The 17512-nt window shown below is 42.6% G+C and overlaps 3 protein-coding genes across 5 annotated transcripts in view; 1 reads left to right on the plus strand and 2 right to left on the minus strand.

Moving 5' to 3' along the window:
* LOC100346985 (guanylate-binding protein 7) overlaps nt 1-17512 on the plus strand; it is a 178907-nt gene that overhangs the window by 161052 nt on the left and 343 nt on the right. The window contains exon 11 of the mRNA XM_070078100.1: nt 12533-12624. Coding sequence (XP_069934201.1) covers nt 12533-12624 — 92 coding nt within the window. The remainder of the gene's footprint in view (nt 1-12532; nt 12625-17512) is intronic.
* The window catches only part of LOC100347754 (guanylate-binding protein 3), a 216319-nt gene that overhangs the window by 93267 nt on the left and 105540 nt on the right, over nt 1-17512 (minus strand). The gene's annotated exons all lie outside the window — the stretch shown is intronic.
* Nucleotides 14640-17512, minus strand: part of LOC138850611 (guanylate-binding protein 3-like) — a 65037-nt gene continuing 62164 nt past the window's right edge. For both annotated transcript variants that reach the window (XM_070078105.1, XM_070078103.1), the window contains 3 exons: nt 17338-17440; nt 16836-17029; nt 14640-15987 (listed from right to left, as the gene is read on the minus strand). In XM_070078105.1, the coding sequence (XP_069934206.1) occupies nt 15778-15987; nt 16836-17029; nt 17338-17440 (507 nt within the window). In that variant the 3' untranslated portion in view covers nt 14640-15777. The remainder of the gene's footprint in view (nt 15988-16835; nt 17030-17337; nt 17441-17512) is intronic.

Raw genomic sequence — 17512 nt, forward strand, 5'->3', positions numbered from 1 at the left:
GGAAGAAGCTCCTGGCTTCAGACCAGCACACCTCCGGCCATTCCAGCCATCTGGGGACTCAACCAGCGGATGGATGACCTCTCTCTCTCTCTCTACCTCTCCTTCTCTCTGTGTGTAACTCTGACTTTCAAGTAAATCAATACATCTTTTGAGAAAAAAATAAAATGAACAGGGGCTTTTAGTCGACTGATAAGTTGCATGGAGGAAAGAGGACATCATAAACAGAAAAGAGAGAACTAAAAAGTCTGTAACTTGACTTAACAACATGACTTTTAAGATCTCTCTTTTCTGTTTATGATGTCCTGTTTCCTCCATGCAACTTATCAGTCGACTAAAAGCCCCTGTTCATTTTATTTTTTTCTCAAAAGATGTATTGATTTACTTGAAAGTCAGAGTCTGTAACTTGAGGCCGGTGCCGCGGCTCAATAGGATAATCCTCCGCCTTGCAGCGCCGGCACACAGGGTTCTAACCCAGTCGGGGCACCGGATTCTGTCCTGGTTGCTCCTCTGCAGGCCAGCTCTCTGCTGTGGCCCAGGAGTGCAGTGGAGGATGGCCCAAGTGCTTGGGCCCTGCACCCCATGGAAGACCAGGAGAAGTACCTGGCTTCTGGCTTCGGATCAGCGCAGTGCGCTGGCCCCAACGTGCCGCCGTGGCGGCCATTGTAAGGTAAACCAATGGCAAAAAGGAAGACCTTTCTCTCTGTCTCTCTCTCTCACTGTCCACTCTGCCTGTCAAAAAATAAAATAAAAATAAATAAATAAATAAATAAAAGTCTGTAACTTGAATACCAGATTTTAGTTAAGCCAGCTTCTTCCATGAATCTCCTCCAAAACATTTTCAATTCTTTCCTTTCTTATGAGATTTTGGTGTAACACATCTGTCTCTTTTTCCAGAACATGTTTGCCTCGTGTAACACTTCACAGGTAACTAAGCAATAATCTGGAGGTCACAGGAGTCAGAAATCACTGGGAAGGCAGTGTTCCATGTACAGAGATCAGGGCAAGTTCAAGAGTGAGGTAAAGGACAGTGTGAGAAGAATATATGAATCTTCACCCACTCTGAGGTGCGGGCATCAATTGCCGTCTGTTGGGCTCCTTCCTCCAAATGTAGGCTGTTGCTGGGAAAGTATGACCCCACTGATGCCATTTCTTTTTTTTTTTAACTTTTATTTAATGAATATAAATTTTCAAAGTACAGAATATTGATTACAATGGCTTCCCCCCCGATAACGTCCCTCCAACCCGCAATCCTCCCCTTAATCCCTCCCTCTCCCCTTCCATTCACATCAAGATTCATTTTCGATTCTCTTTATATACAGAAGATCAGTTTAGCATACATTAAGCAAAGATTTCAACAGTTTGCTCCCACACAGAAACATAAAGTGAAAAATACTGTTTGAGTACTAGTTATAGCATTAAATCTCAATGTACAGCACACTAAGGACAAAGATCCTACATGAGGAGTAAGTGCACAGTGACTCCTGTTGTTGACTTAACAAATTGACACTCTTGTTTATGGCCTCAGTAATCCCCTAGGCTCTTGTCATGAGCTGCCAAGGCTATGGAAGCCCCCTGAGTTCACTGACTCTGATCATTTTTAGACAAGGCCATGGTCAAAGTGGAAGATCTCTCCTCCCTTCAGAGAAAGGTACCTCCTTCTTTGATGACCCATTCTTTCCACTGGGATCTCACTCACGGAGATCTTTCATTTAGGTTTTTTTCCCCCCAGAGTGTCTTGGCTTTCCATGCCTGAAATACTCTCATGGGCATTTCAGCCGGATCTGCATGCCTTAAGGGCTGATTCTGAGGCCAGAGTGCTGTTAGGACATTTGCCATTCTATGGGTCAGCTGTGTATCTCACTTCCCATGTTGGATCATTCTCTCCCTTTTTTATTCTGTCAGCTAGTATTTGCAGACACTAGTCTTGTTTATGTGATCCCTTTGGTTCTTAGTCCTATGATTACGATCAATTGTGAACAGAAATTGACCACTGGGACTAGTGAGATGGCATTGGTACATGCCACCTCGATGGGATTGAATTCGAATCCCCTGGTATGTTTCTAACTCTACTGTTTGAGGTAAGTCAGCTTGAGTATGTCCCGCATTGCACATCTCTTCCCTCTCTTATTCCCACTCTTATATTTAACAGTGATCATTTTTCAGTTAAATTTCAGCACTTAAGAAGAATTGTGTATTGATTACAGTATTCAACAAAAAGTATTAAGTAGAACAAACAAAAATACTAAGAGGGATAACATATTAAGCTGCTCATCAACAGCCAGGGTGAGGGCTGATCAAGTCACTGTTTCTCATAGTGTTCATTTCACTTTAACAGGTTTCCTTTTTGGTGCTCAGTTAGTTGTCACCTATCAAGGAAAACAAGTGGTATTTGTCCCTTTGGGATTGGCTTATTTCACTCAACATAATGTTTTTCAAATTCCTAACAGGGATCACTTTTCAGTTAAAATTTAAACACCTAAGAATAATTGTGTGTTAATTACAGAGTTCAACCAATGGTACTAGAACAAAAAAAATACTAAAATGGATAAAGTATTACATTGTACATCAACAGTCAGGACAAGAGCTGAACAAGTCACTGTTTCCCATAGTGTCCATTTCCCTTCAAAAAGTTTCCCCTTTGGTGCTCAGTTAGTTGTCGCCAATCAGGGAGAACATATGATATTTGTCCCTTTGGGACTGGCTTAATTCACTCAGAATGATGTTTTCCAAATTCCTCCATCTTGTTGCAAATGACTGGGTTTCGTTGTTTTTGACTGCTTAATAGTATTCTATAGAGTACATGTCCCATAATTTCTTTATCCCGTCTACTGTTGATGGGCATTTGGGTTGGTTCCAGGTCTTAGCTATTGTGAATTGAGCTGCAATAAACATTAAGGTGCAGATAGCTTTTTTGTTTGCCAATTTTATTCCCTTTGGGTAAATTCCAAGGAGTGGGATGGCTGGGTTGAATGGTAGGGTTATCTTCAGGTTTCTGAGGAATCTCCAGACTGACTTCCATAGTGGCTTAACCAGTTTGCATTCCCACCAACACTGGGTTAGTGTCCCTTTTTCCCCACATCCTCTCCAGCATCTATTGTTGGTAGATTTCTGAATGTGAGCCATTCTAACCGGGGTGAGGTGGAACCTCATTGTGGTTTTGATTTGCATTTCCCTGATTGCTGGTGATCTTGAACATTTTTTCATGTGTCTGTTGGCCATTTGGATTTCCTCTTTTGAAAAATGTCTATTGAGGTCCTTGGCCCATCTCTTACGTGGGTTGTTTGTTTTGATCTTGTGGAGTTTCTTGATTTCTTTGTAGATTCTGGTTATCAACCCTTTATCAGTTGCATAGTTTGCAAATATATTTTCCCATTCTGTCGGTTGTCTCTTCACTTTCCTGACTGTTTCTTTTGCAGTACAGAAACTTCTCAATTTGATGCAATCCCAAATGTTAATTTTGGCTTTGACTGCCTGTGCTTCTGGGGTGTTTTCCAAGAAGTCATTGCCGGTACCTATATCTTGCAGGGTTTTTCCAATGCTCTCTAATAATTTGATGGTGTCAGGTCGTAGATTTAAGTCTTTAATCCATGTTGAGTGGATTTTTGTGTAAGGTGAAAGATAGGGGTCTTGCTTCATGATTCTGCACGTGGAAATCCAGTTTCCCCAGCACCATTTATTGAATAGACTGTCCTTACTCCAGGGATTGGTTTTGGACCCTTGATCAAATATGAGTTGGCTATAGATGTTTGGATTGATTTCTGGTGTTTCAGTTCTGTTCCATTGGTCTATCCATCTGTTTCTGTACCAGTACCATGCTGTTTTGATAACAACTGCCCTGTAGTATGTCCTGAAATCTGGTATTGTGATGCCTCCAGCTTTGTTTTTGTTGTACAAGATTGCTTTAGCTATTCGAGGTCTCCTGTGTCTCCAAATGAATTTCAGCATCATTTTTTCCAGATCTGAGAAGAAGGTCTTCGGTATTTTGATTGGTATTGCCTTGAATCTATAAATTGATTTTGGGAGAATGGACATTTTGATGATATTGATTCTTCCAATCCATGAGCCTGGAAGATTTTTCCATTTCTTGGTATCCTCTTCTATTTCTTTCTTTAAGGTTTTGTAATTTTCATTGTAGAGATCTTTAACGTCCTTGTTTAAGTTTATTCCAAGGTATTTGATTGTTTTTGTAGCTATTGTGAATGGGATTGATTTTACAAGTTCTTCTTCAGCCATGGCATTGCCTGTGTATACAAAGGCTGTTGATTTTTGTGCATTGATTTTATACCCTGCTACTTTGCCAAACTCTTCTATGAGTTCCAATAGTCTGTTAGTAGAGTTCTTTGGATCCCTAAAAAAAGAATCATATCATCTGCAAAGAGGGATAGTTTGATTTCTTCCTTCCCAATTTGTATCCCTTTAATTTCTTTTTCTTGCCTAATAGCTCTGGCTAGAACTTCCAGAACTATATTGAATAGCAGTGGTGAGAGGGGGCATCCCTGTCTGGTACCAGATCTCAGTGGAAATGCTTCCAGCTTTTCCCCATTCAATATGATGTTGGTCGTGGGTTTTTCAGAAATTGCTTTGATTGTATTGAGGAATGTTCCTTCCACACCCAATTTGCTTAGGGTTTTCATCATGAAAGGGTGTTGTTTTTATCAAATGCTTTCTCGGTGTCTATTGAAATAATCATATGGTTTTTCTTCTGCAGTCTGTTAATGTGGTGTATCACATTGATTGTCTTGTGCACATTAAACCATCCCTGCATACCAGGGATGAATCCCACTTGGTCTGGGTGGATGATCTTTCTGATGTGTTGTTGCATTCTATTGGCGAGAATTTTATTGAGGATTTTTGCATCTATGTTCATCAGGGATATTGGTCTGTAATTTTCATTCAATGCTGCATCTTTTTCAGCCTAAGGTATTAAGCTGATGCTGGCTTCATAGAAAGAATTTGGGAGGATTCCCTCTTCTTCGATTGTTCTGAATAGTTTGAGAAGAATTGGAGTTAGTTCTTCTTTAAATGTCTGGTAGAATTCAGCAGTGAATCCATCTGGTCCTGGGCTTTTCTTTGTTGGGAGGGCCTTTATTACTGTTTCAATTTCTGTCTCAGTTATGGGTCTGTTTAGGTTTTCGATGTCTTCCTGGTTCAATTTAAGTAGGTTGCATGTGTCCAGGAATCTATCCATTTCTGATAGGTTTCCCCGTTTGCTGCCATACAGGTTCTTGTAGTAAATTCTGATGATTCTTTTTATTTCTGTGGTGTCTGTTTTTACATTTCCTTTTTCATCTCTGATTTTATTGATTTGGGTCTTTTCTTTTTTTAGTTAGTTGGGCCAATGGGGTGTCAATTTTGTTTATTTTTTCAAAAAACCAGCTCCTCGTTTGGCTGATTTTTTGTAATGTTTTTTTTTTTTGGATTCAATCCTGTTGATTTCTTCTCTGATTTTAATTATTTCTCTTCTCCTACTAGATTTGGGTCTGGTTTGCTGCAGTTTTTCTAGATCCTTGAGATGCGTTGAAAGCTCATCTATCTGGTGCCTTTCCAATTTCTTGATGTAGGCACCTATTGATATAAACTTTCCTCTTAACACTGCTTTTGCTGCGTCCCATAAGTTTTGGTATGTTGTGCTGTTATCCTCGTTTACTTCCAGAAAAGTTTTGATTTCTATTTTAATTTCTTCTATGACCCATTGTTCATTCAGGAGCATGTTGTTCAATCTCCATGTGTTTGCGTATGCTCTAGGGATTCCTGAGTTGCTAATTTCCAACTTCATTCCTTTATGGTCTGAGAAGCTGCATGGTATGATTCTAATTCTTTTGAATTTGCTGAGACTTGCCTTATGGCCTAGTATGTGGTCAGTCCTAGAGAATGTTCCATGTACTGCTGAGAAGAATGTAAAATCTTTAGCTGTAGGATTGAAAGTTCTGTATATATCTGTTAGATCCATTTGGGCTATAGTTTCATTTAAATCTACTGTATCCTTGTTGATCTTCTGTCCTGTTGATCTGTCTATTTCTGAGAGTGGAGTATTGAATTCCCCCAGTACTATTGTATTGGGATCTAAGTCTCCCTTTACGTCCCTTTTCAAATCTTTTAGATAAACCGGTGCCCTGTAGTTAGGTGCATATACATTGATAATTGTTACATCTTCCTATTGAATTGATCCCTTAATCATTATATGGTGCTCCTCTTTGTCTCTCTTAACAGTTTTTGTGGTAAAGTTTATGTTGTCCGATATTAAGATGGCTACACCCGCTCTTTTTTCATTTCTGTTGGCATGGTATATCTTTTTCCAGCCTTTCACTTTCAGTCTGTATGGATCTTTGTTGGAAAGATGTGTTTCTTGTAAGCAGCATATAGATGGGTTTTGTTCCTTAGCCCAATCAGCCAATCTGTGTCTTTTAACTGGACAGTTCAGGCCATTAACGTTCACTGTGACTAATGATAAGTGGTAACTTTGCCCTGCTATTTGCCAAAGATAAGTTCTAATATATGCTTTGAATTCCCTGTGATCTTTTGCTGTGAGCTTTCCTTCCTTTACCTTCTTTCATATTGATGACCGTGTTTCTGTGTTTCTGTGTGTAACACATCTTTAAGCATCTTTTGCAGGGCTGGACGAGTGGCGACAAATTCTTTCAATTTCTCTTTGCTATGAAAAGTCTTTATTTCACCTTCATTCACAAATGATAGCTTTGCAGGATATAATATTCTGGGCTGGCAGTTTTTCTCTCTTAGTACCTGGGCTATATCTCACCATTCCCTCCTAGCTTGTAGGGTTTCTGTTGAGAAGTCAGCTGTGAGTCTGATTGGAGATCCTCTGAGAGTAATCTGACATTTCTTTCTTGCACATTTTAGGATCTTTTCTTTATGTTTCACTGTGGAGAGTTTAATTACAACGTGTCGTGGTAAGGATCTCTTTTGGTCATGTTTATTAGGGGTTCTGTGAGCTTCCTGTACTAGGATGTCTCTGTCCTTCTCCAAACCTGGGAAATTTTCTGCTAATATCTCACTAAAAAGGCCTTCTAATCCTTTCTCTCTCTCCATGCTTCAGGAACTCCTAGAACCTGAATGTTGGTTTTTTTAATAGTATCCTGCAGATTCCTGACAATATGTTTTAGATTTCTAATTTCCTCTTCTTTTCGTTGGTCTGACTGTATCCTTTCCTGTTCTCTGTCTTCCGATATTCTCTCTTCTGCTTCACCCATTCTGTTTGTAAGGCTCTCTATTGTGTTTTTCATTTGATCTATTGAATTCTTCACTTCATTATGATTTCTCGTCACTATCACAGTTTCCTGTTGTACTAGTGGTTTCGTTTCATTTTGATTCTTCTTTAAAATTTCATTTTCAAGAGAGAGATTTTCTATCTTGTCCATTAAGGATTTCTGTAGTTCAAGAATTTGTTTTTGAGAACTTCTTAATGTTCTTATCAATTTTTTGAGATCTGCTTCTTGCATTTCTTCTAACTCATCATCTTCATAATCTTGAATTGGGGTGTCTTTTTCATTTGGGGGCGTCTTGGTGACTTCCTTGTTTTTATTATCTCGGTTTTTGCATTTGTTTTTTGGCATATTGGAGATATTTGGTTTCTTCACTGTGGTGCTTTTTCTTGTTATACTATGACTCTAGATTAAGTGGACTGTCTGTTTTTGATGGAGCCTTAGAGGCTTGAGATGGGTGTGGCCTGAGAGCTCTGTTTGGTGTGCCAAAGGTGACACTCCCAGGTTAGGCGTGGTAGATCTCTCTCTCTTTCTTTCTTTCTTTGATTCAAAAGGGAAGTAATTCCGCACAGCTGATCGAAGTTGGAGGTAGTTAGCAGGCAAATGATATACCCACAGGAGCCAGAGATCGGAAGCTCTTTCCCAAGGACCACACAGGGAATCTGTTCTGCCCTCAGGGTGGGCTCAGATTCTCCTTCAGTCTCCCACTGGGTTGCCAAAGTTACGGAATTGTAACGTCTCTGGAGAGTACTCACGTGAATTCTGTGAGTTCTCTCCCCCACCGTCTCTTTTTTCACAGTCTCAGTTCAGTAGCACCACAAATTTACTAGGTCCTAATCTCCTGTTAATTCGCCCCGCCCAGAGTCAGGTTTTTCTGCTAGGCTCAGGGCCGGTGCAGACCTGAGGTCGCTCTGCTTATGACGTATGTCCAAGATGGCACCTGCTCTTTGTCTTGCTCGTCCTTGAGAGGTGAGCGGAGAGAGAGAAACCCGTGTCCATACCACTCACTTTTTTTTTTCTCTCTCTCTCTCTTCCAGTTAGCCTGGTGAACTTCCCCCCACCCCCCGGGGGTCGTTCCCTCTAGTCTCCTCTCTCTGCTTGCCTGCCGGTGTCTCAGGCTATTGAGGTTCGGCTCACCTCGCGTTCCAGCGCTGGTGTGTTGAGTATGCCGCTGGTGTCCCGAACTGTGGGCTCCCACGCTCTCCATGCAGGTCCACTGTGAATCACGCGTTCCGGAAGAGTTTCTTCTCCTGTTTCCTCCCCTACTCTTCCTTGAATCTGCAGTGTCTCCACTTTTATTAAACTGTCTCTCCCCGGACTATCAGTGTGCTCCCTGCCTATTCTGCCATCTTGCCTCCTCTCACTATTTCATAAAGTCTTCTTTTAGTAGATACTGATTTTATTCCATATTCTGTCCTCAAGAATCTCTCTTCATATTCACAAATAGGGCCACGGGCCAGGAGCTGGTTCTCAGGATCTATGCTCACCTGAGCTGAATCAGACAGGATAAAAATGGGCAATGATGCTGATTTGCCTCACTTTTCCATCATTTCGCAAAGGCTGAAGCACCATGCCTCAGACTCACTCTTTTTCAGAACTCCCATTCATGGAAGTTGTCAAGTACCCTATGTCATTCCAGGTATAATCCTGACTTCTTGAAGGTGGTGGGGGCCAAGTCACCCTTGAGTTAAGCCCTGACCTCAAGATTTAGCTTTATACTGTTCCTGGCACCTGTGGGTCTCTCTCGAACTTCACCTTGGTCCTTGGCATCCATTTGTGTTGAGGAAGCCACATGGATTGGCAGATGTCAGCTTCTTTTGGTAGTGTCAGTAGCCCTGGTGGTTAGAAATTGGCAAGCCTAAATTCCCACAGGCACATATTTGACCTGCGCTTTACAATACAGGGAAAAAAATCCCCTATGGATTTTTTCTGTAATATCCATGTACACTGACAACAGCAAGGAGATAAGATTTTTTAAGATTGATTGATTTATTAGTTTTATATTTATATTTTATAATGCTTTATATTTATTGTTTTATATTGTTTGTGTATTTATTTATTTTTTAAGATTGATTTATTTATTTGTAAGGCAAAGTCACACACACACACACAGGAAGAGAGAGAGAGAGAGAGAGAGAGATTTTCCATCAGTTGGTTCAATCCCCAAATGGCTGAAATGACCAGGGCTAGTCTAGGCTGGGGCCAGGAGCCAGGAGGAGCCTCTTCTGGGTCTCCTGTGTGGGAGAAGTTGGATGGGATGTGGAGCAGCTGGGACTTGAAGTGACGCCCATATGGGATGCTGTCAGTGTAGGCAGTGGCTTTAACCCATTGCGCCACAGGGTCAGCCCCAAGGATATCAGATCTTTCAAAACAATTGTCTGCACCTGGAGAGAACCATTCTGTGAAACAGGAGGACAGTGAGGTTCCTTAGCAGAAATGCTGGTGCAGGAGGCAGATCAGGGCAGGATTCTCTCTGTACTGGGAAGAAGGAAATCAGCAGGTACTGCTAGTGACACAGCATGACTAGGAGGAGCAGCTCAGTCTACTGTTCTTGTGCCTTGTTCATTTAGGGAGCCAGATTCTATTCATTCCTCTGACCCGTCCACACTTCCAACCCCACAGCTCTATTACTTCTACCAACTCTAAACCCTTTTAGCAAATGCTTTGCTATCCACTTCAAGAAGGATATTCCTGTGCAAACTCTCCAGGTGATTGCGTATTCCTGGCGAGGGCAACTCCCCTGTTCACTGACCACCCCATGGCTGTAAATGGATCTGCATCTACATGCGCACAGCACACTGCAGAAATTTGTAAAGCAAATTACCACACAAATGCAATAATAATTTGCCCCAGTTCCAGTCTGCTCTTGTTTTTGAGCTATGTCCCTCTGATGTACTGGCATGATGAAGTATCTCTTTTTTTTAAGATTTATTAGTTTATTTGAAAGTCTGAGATACACAGAGAGAGCAGAGGCAGAGAGAGAGAGAGAGAGAGAGAGAATGAGAATGAGAGAGAGAAACTTCCATCCGATAGTTCACTCCCCAGTTGGCCACAGTGGCCAGAATTACGTCAATCCGAAGCCAGGAGCCAGGAGTTTCCTCCAGGTCTCCCATGTAGGTGCAGGAACCTAAGGATTTCCACTGCTTTCCCAGGACATAGCAGAGAGCTGGATAGGAAGTGGAGCAGCTGGGTCTTGAACTGGCTTCCATATGGGATGCTGGTGCTTCAGGTCAGGGCGTTAACCTGCTGCACTACAGCGCCGGCCCCTGAAGTATCTCTTTTGTCCTCTGCAACTCTCCCATAACCTGCTTTCTGTGTAAACCTGGAGTCAGTATAATCTCTTATTCCAAGACGCCCTTTCATCTGAACTATGTGTATGTCACTAATTCCTTGGTACCCAGTGAACCCTAATACAACAGTGCCATGCCCAGTGCTGGTGCTTGTGAAACATCTATCTAACAACAAATGACCAGTTGAAAAGAATCTCCCAATAGATAAGAATAATCTAGAAATTATTTATTGAAATCAATGATTTTTACTTAAAATGGAAATCTCTCCAATGTCATGTATACTTTTGTGGCTATAAAATAATTTATATTTGTGAACAGAAATTCATAATTCATAGAAAATGATGAAAAAACAATGACTCATTACTGAAATGGCCCTGCCATTAAATCTGGAGTATCTTCATATAAACCTGCTATAGGCTGATGAACACATTCCTCCGCTGGAATCATCCTAAATGCAATCATAGTTAAATCACTTGTGATCAATATTTCAAACTTATCTGCAGACAGTAGTTCGATGGTAGGTAGAAAGCTGTTATTACATAAAAATTCACAAAAGCATTCAAGTGTCCCTGGAACTATGTTTGGTTGCCTAATAGAAACATTAGATGTAATTAGAAGAAAAGACAGTTCATTTCTCACCATGAATTCTATTTCAAAGAAACCTTGCCCAGCTTTCACTTTCAGTCTCATCTGAGAGAAGATGAAGTTTCCATCAAAGTCTTGAAATGGATACCAGATTTTGCATTCGTGGAAAACTGCAAATGACTTTGATTGCTCTTATTTGTGTAAGCTCAGCTTGCAGGCTGAGAAGGTGAGCTGAGGCCAGAGAGTTCCTGACAGTGTTAGCTGTGGCACTGTGGGCACCTGACACGTGAATGGGTAAATGGCAGCCACCTCTCTCTGTCTTTCTCTGCATGTGTGTCTCCCGCTTGTTGTCTCACTGTCACTCAAAAAAATAAGATCATGAACTTTCAAATTTCTGGTAGATAATTTTAAAAGAAACAGAGACACAAAGGGCACTCAGAACTGAATTTGAAGAGAAAGAATCTATGATCTCATTTGGGTAGGAAATTCGTATGAGGGGCCAATTAACCCAATGTCATACTGCACCTGTTAGATATAATATTTTAAGCCACAATCATTCCTGGCAATAATGCCCCTGGCTCCTCACAGCAGCCATTAGATCCCCAGGTGCCTCATGAGAAGTGGTCTGCCTACGGGGACACGTCGGGTGACATTCGATGTCTGTTGTGCACTCTGTCACATGATTCTACCTTTCCCTGGTAAAAAAGTAGCCCTAGAGGCAGATTCCACCAGTTCCCTCAATTAGCACAACTGTGAGAGAAAGAGGGCTTCCTATTACAGTGTCCACATAGGTAGCCTTCTATTTAATAGTGCACTTCCAGCAACCAGAAGCAGCGGGAGAAAATGACCGCGCTAGTTTCCCCACAGCCTCAGCTCTTCCGGAACACCGTGCACACCCAGCCAAGAATGTGCGCTGTAACACAGGCAGTGGCTCCAGGCATGTGGAAGGGCAGCCCCTGCCTGTCGGAAGGCTCACCAGTGGACAGAGGGACAGGGACTCCATCGGTGAGGAGCAGGGGCAGAGCGGTCCAGAAACTTGCGGGAACCCAGGGATGTTCCTAGCGTGGGATTCCACAAACCTGTCTTCTGCCTGTTGACTAACGCTGTTAAAATCTCTACTGTGTATGGAGTTGGTCTTCTGTGTGCAAAGATACTTGCAAATGCGCCGCAATGCAGAATGGGACTGGGAAGGGGAGAGGGAGGAGGGGGAGGGGTGGGAGGATGGATATGGTGGGAAGGATAACTATATTCCTAAAGTTGTACTTATGACATTTATATTCCTTAAAAATAAATTAAAAATAAATAAATAAATATGTAACAACAACAACAACAACAACAACAACAAATCTCCAAGGCTAGCAAGATATGAGTGCGGTTTGATTTCTGTCCGCCTCCCTCAGTCCTTATTGCGGTGATCAGCTATGTTTTCATTTTCAGCTTCTTAGGAGTGGATTCCCGAGGAGCCAGACCAGAGGAGCCAGACCAGAGTGTAAGAGGGAACTTGTTTCTGACTGCGGCGCCCTGGCCTGGTGAGTGCACCATGGCGCTTAGTCACCAAGGCCCCCTTCCCTTCCCCAGCGCTGTCTCTGTGTTGGCTTGGGCGCTGGGGGCCAGAGGACTCCCGGGGGCGCTGGGGGCCGGCCCTAGGTGCAGCGTCTCTGTGGGGCCCAGAGGAGGTGGCAGGTATCCACATGTGCCCCGGATGCGCAGCTCCCACTCGGTTTTCCACCAGGGGCTGCAGCAGAGTCCTGCTTGGGATGCAGAATGACGGATCCTATCCTCTTCTGCGCAGGGCGGCTCAAGTCCTTTCTGGGAATGAGACCCAGATCCAGCCCCTGGCAGTGGCACTGCTGTGGGGTCCTTCCCCCCTGCCTCCCTGCTCTTTCCTGCTGTCCCCTGCTGGGCTTTGGAGGAATAGAGAGGAAAGACCCTTACCTTAGACGAGTTGAATCCTCTAAGTTTCACCTGATGTTTTAAAACCACACAAATATTCCAGAGTTCACCAAGTTACATTTCACGGAGCTCTACTCTCACTTTCACTACTCAGCTGTTGGAATTCACTGTACTGTCTGACCACGTGTGTATACATCCACTTTTAGAGTGCATGGTCCCTTGCTTGAACTGTATCAGGGTGACCAGAGGTGCTTGTGGAAGACCCAGAAGGGAGGCGTTTGTATCCTCAGCCCACGTGACCCCAGGACAGGAGACTTGGGAAATCGCTGGGGGTTTACCCCCATCTGATAGAGCTGCCTTCTCTACGTGTAACTTGGTGTTAAAATTTCCTAGTTTGTGTTCCGTTGTGCAGATGTGCCGGATTTTATTTTATTTTATTTATTTATTTATTTTTTGACAGGCAGGAGTGGACAGTGAGAGAGAGAGACAGAGAGAAAGGTCTTCCTTTGCCGTTGGTTCACCCTCCAATGGCCGCCGCGGCCAGCGCGCTGCAACCAGCACACCGCGCCGATCCGATGGCAGGAGCCAGGTACTTATCCTGGTCTCCCATGGGGTGCAGGGCCCAAGCACTTGGGCCATCCTCCACTGCACTCCCTGGCCACAGCAGAGAGCTGGCCTGGAAGAGGGGCAACTGGGACAGAATCCGGTGCCCCGACCGGGACTAGAACCCGGTGTGCCAGCGCCGCAAGGCGGAGGATTAGCCTAGTGAGCTGCGGCGCCGGCCGATGTGCCGGATTTTATCCCTTCATCTTTAGATGAGCTCTGTGGTTGTTTCTATGTCTCAGCTATTATGCTGTAGTGAACTTGCAAGTGCAGCATCTCTTGCATAGACTGACTTCCTTTCCCTGCATATGCACTCAAGAGGGGAATGCTGGATTGGATGGGGGTTCTAGTTTTTGCTTTTTGAGGAGTCTCTAAACTTTTCCACAATACATGCCCAATAGTGGGCAAGGATTCTCTTTTCTCCACACTTGACCAGCACTTGTTATTTGGGTCTTTGATAAAAGCCTTTCTACCTGGAGTCAGGTAATGGCCCATCATGATTTTCATTTGCATTTCCCTAAGTTATAAAACAGGCTTAGCAAGATAAAATGCAAAATTTGTAGGCAGTGATCTTAAACCTAATGTCTCACTGCAGCTGAAACCAATTTTTGTACATGAGATTGTTATTTACAAAGGACATCTTTTTAGATTTAAGTTGAATTTTAGTCTTATTTTCTATTTACCCAAAAAACCCCTTAGGACAATGATGCTTAGTCGACATTCTGCTTCTTAGGACTGCCTCTGAAGCAAAAATTTCAGGCAGCTGCAAGACAGGTCCCATGGGTGACTGTGGACTAGGGACCAAGGTGCCAGGGACAAGAAGTGCACTGGAGATTGTTCACCATTACGTTAGGTTTAATGGGAGAGGACATCCATCAGAGCAGATGGGCACCCTCCAGAGAAATGCCTGAGGAGGAGAATCTGATAGGTGACAGAATAAAAGGCAGTGACCTAAAGAGGCTCCTGGAAGCGTCTGTGAAGAGGCAAGCCAGAGGGAGAAAAATTGGAAGCCCTGCAAAGAGATAATAACTTTATACTCCAGACTAAATTCCATTCAACTTTCATTTTATTTTTATTCTTATTTCAAATTTAAAAAAAAAATTCATTTATTTATTTGAAAGCAGAGAGAGAAGGAAACACCATTCACCTTCTGATTCTCTCCCCAAATACCTGCGATCATTGGCAAGCACTTGCCAGGCAGTTGATCAGTACTCTCTTGAATGATGAGGCCCCATAATGTGAGCCCTCACCTGTTACCAGGGTGCACAGCAGCATGAAGCTGGAATCAGGGGCAGAAAAGGGACTCAATCCCAGTCACTACAACACAGCATTGGGATGTCCACATGGTGTCTTAACTCCAGACCAAGTGTCTGTCCTCTTTTTTCTTTTAATTTTAGCTTTGTCCCCCTTTCATTTTACTGATTATAGAGTACCCTCTGAAGTTACATTCAATATTTCTTATTTACATTAAAGAGCTGTCAAGCCTTGGCATTACAATGATCCTGCAATGAACAGAATAGTACATACACACCATTTCAACTTGGGTATACAAGTCTATGAAAGAAATTACAAAAGGTACAATTGGTGTATAAAAAGTCACCTACATTTTAATTTTTCATACATAACTGTAAGAGTTGACACTCACACTAGCAAATATGAGCAACTCTCAATTTCCCAAATGCCTTGGTTTCTCAGTGTGCTATTAAAGCTCTTTTTCCTTGCCCTTTATGCAACTGAAAAAGGAACCACATAATTTTACTTTGCATATCTTTTATTATCAGTAACATTAAGCATTTTTTTATTTTGGCTATTTAAAAAATGTGGTTGCTGTTCTAAACTCATTGATATTCAAGGACTCATCACAACTTAAATATCTCCATCTGTAGCACAAATTACACATTTTTTCTTTATCTTGCCGTGAATTTTAGCTTTCATTCAAATTGTTTTTATGAACAATTTCATTATATTCCAATTAACAGCCCAATTTGTCATAATAATTCAATAAAAATTCAGTTTTTCTTTTTAGGATACAAGGTCCTGTTATCCTTTAATAATTATATTTATTTTTTAAAATTTTTAATGAAACTTCCATGACATACATATTTTTTACAATGAGCAACGCTGTTATGCTATTAAAATGAAAAAAGAAAGCCCATTTTATATTTTCCTGCCCAAGAAATCTCAGCCTATAACTTTCTTAACAGGCTTGAAATAACTTCTGGTGACAGCTTAGTCAATACAGAACCAAATGTACTACCCAGGAAAGAAGGAAGTACTGAAAACAACACTTGTCCTTGATTTTTAATTACTTCAATCTCTTCTGTTAGCCGCTTGATCTTTTTATTTACCTTAGCAGCATCCTTTTTAAATACTTCTGTAAGCATGTCTTTTTGAGCCTATGAAATGAAAAGTCCACTTTCAAAACCTTTTTCATTAAGCATAAGAGTTTTACATTTAACTATGTCAGTATTTAAGCACATATGTCTATTTGTCTACCATTTTAGAAGGTTTTTTTAGGAATTTGTCCTCCAATATAGCCAGAAGTTTTGTCTTGAATAGGAGAAAATCCATGATTTAACTTTTGTGAGTTTTCCTTAGCATCATTTCCCCAGGGAAAAGTGGGGAGTTTTGTATAGGGACAAAGAAAGCTCATTGGGAAAGAATGTGGATTAAATTCTAATTGGCTCTCATTTCCATGAGGTGGCACAGCTGAGCTCATCCAGCAACTCGTGAGAAGTGCTGACACCACACAGGACAGTGCTTATCAAACCCCACGCTGGGACAAAGGATGTGTATGTTACTTTAGTCATAAAGGATGATCAGACAGATCTGGAAACAATGCACCAGATTCAGAGTTCTCGATTTTCTATCAGGTCAAATTTGATATTATCAGACCAGATAAACCTATTTCAGTCTCTTTGAGAGTTGTTCCAGAAATCTCAAGCACCAGTAGCTAAGGTCCCATTGAATAGGGGCTTAGTGAGACCATTTCACAGTTGGAGCAACAACTGCAGCCCCAAACCCAGGAGAATGTCATTTGTGTCTCCAAAGTCCAACACTCCATAAGTGGCTGGAGACTCCTAGATTTCCATGCTTCAGGGGGACCCAGGTGTATTTGAGGTTGCAGTGGGACAATTGTCTTTTAGGTTCCCTCTGGGATGACACCTGTGCTTGACATTGGGTCCTGCCCTTCCCAGGATCCAGAACACTGTCCCCCGGGGCACCGCCCAGCCCCCAGACTCACCTTCAGCTTGTGCTCCAGCATCCTCTCCTGCTCTCTGAGGAGGTCCTCCCTTTCCCGCTCCATCTTCTCCTTCAGTTGAGCGATGTTCTCCTGGAAGCTTCTCTCTTGAGCCTCCATCTTTTGCTGCATCTCCTGCTCCCTCTGTCTTAGCACTTCCCGTTCCTTCTCAGCGGCCTCCCTCTTGGCCTCCTCAGCTGTTTCACAAACATTAACAAGGGAAGAAAAACTGTTGAGTTCAAGAGCAGGCAGCTTTAACAGCAATGCTGCAAGTGGGAGGGGAAGATCTTCCCCTAAACAGCAAGAGGATGTTTCAGAATGTGCCAGAAAGGCACTGATTGGCTGGATGTGCAGCCCAACTGCCCTTGTTATTTTCAGGTTTAGCAGACCATGTGCTCAGTAGTCTGGAGAAGTCTCTTGCTCCAGGAAAAACTTCTTCTTCAATAAATAGGCGGGCTTCGCATGAACCTTCCCACCCTCCTGTGAGCTGAGCCCGGCCCCGTACCTGCTAGGGCCTCCTCTGCATCAGTGAGAGCCTTGTCTGCCTGCAGGATGGAGTTCTCTGTTGCTGCCTGAGACTGCAGGAAGGTCTGGAGCACCTCAGTTGCCTGGAAACCAGCAAGCAGGAAAAGTACTTCAGGGAGAAAAAATCTAGTCTTCTGATGTGGAAATTATTGTTG

The sequence above is a fragment of the Oryctolagus cuniculus genome, chromosome 7, assembly GCF_964237555.1.
Source record: "Oryctolagus cuniculus chromosome 7, mOryCun1.1, whole genome shotgun sequence".
NCBI classification, from domain to species: Eukaryota; Metazoa; Chordata; class Mammalia; order Lagomorpha; family Leporidae; genus Oryctolagus; species Oryctolagus cuniculus.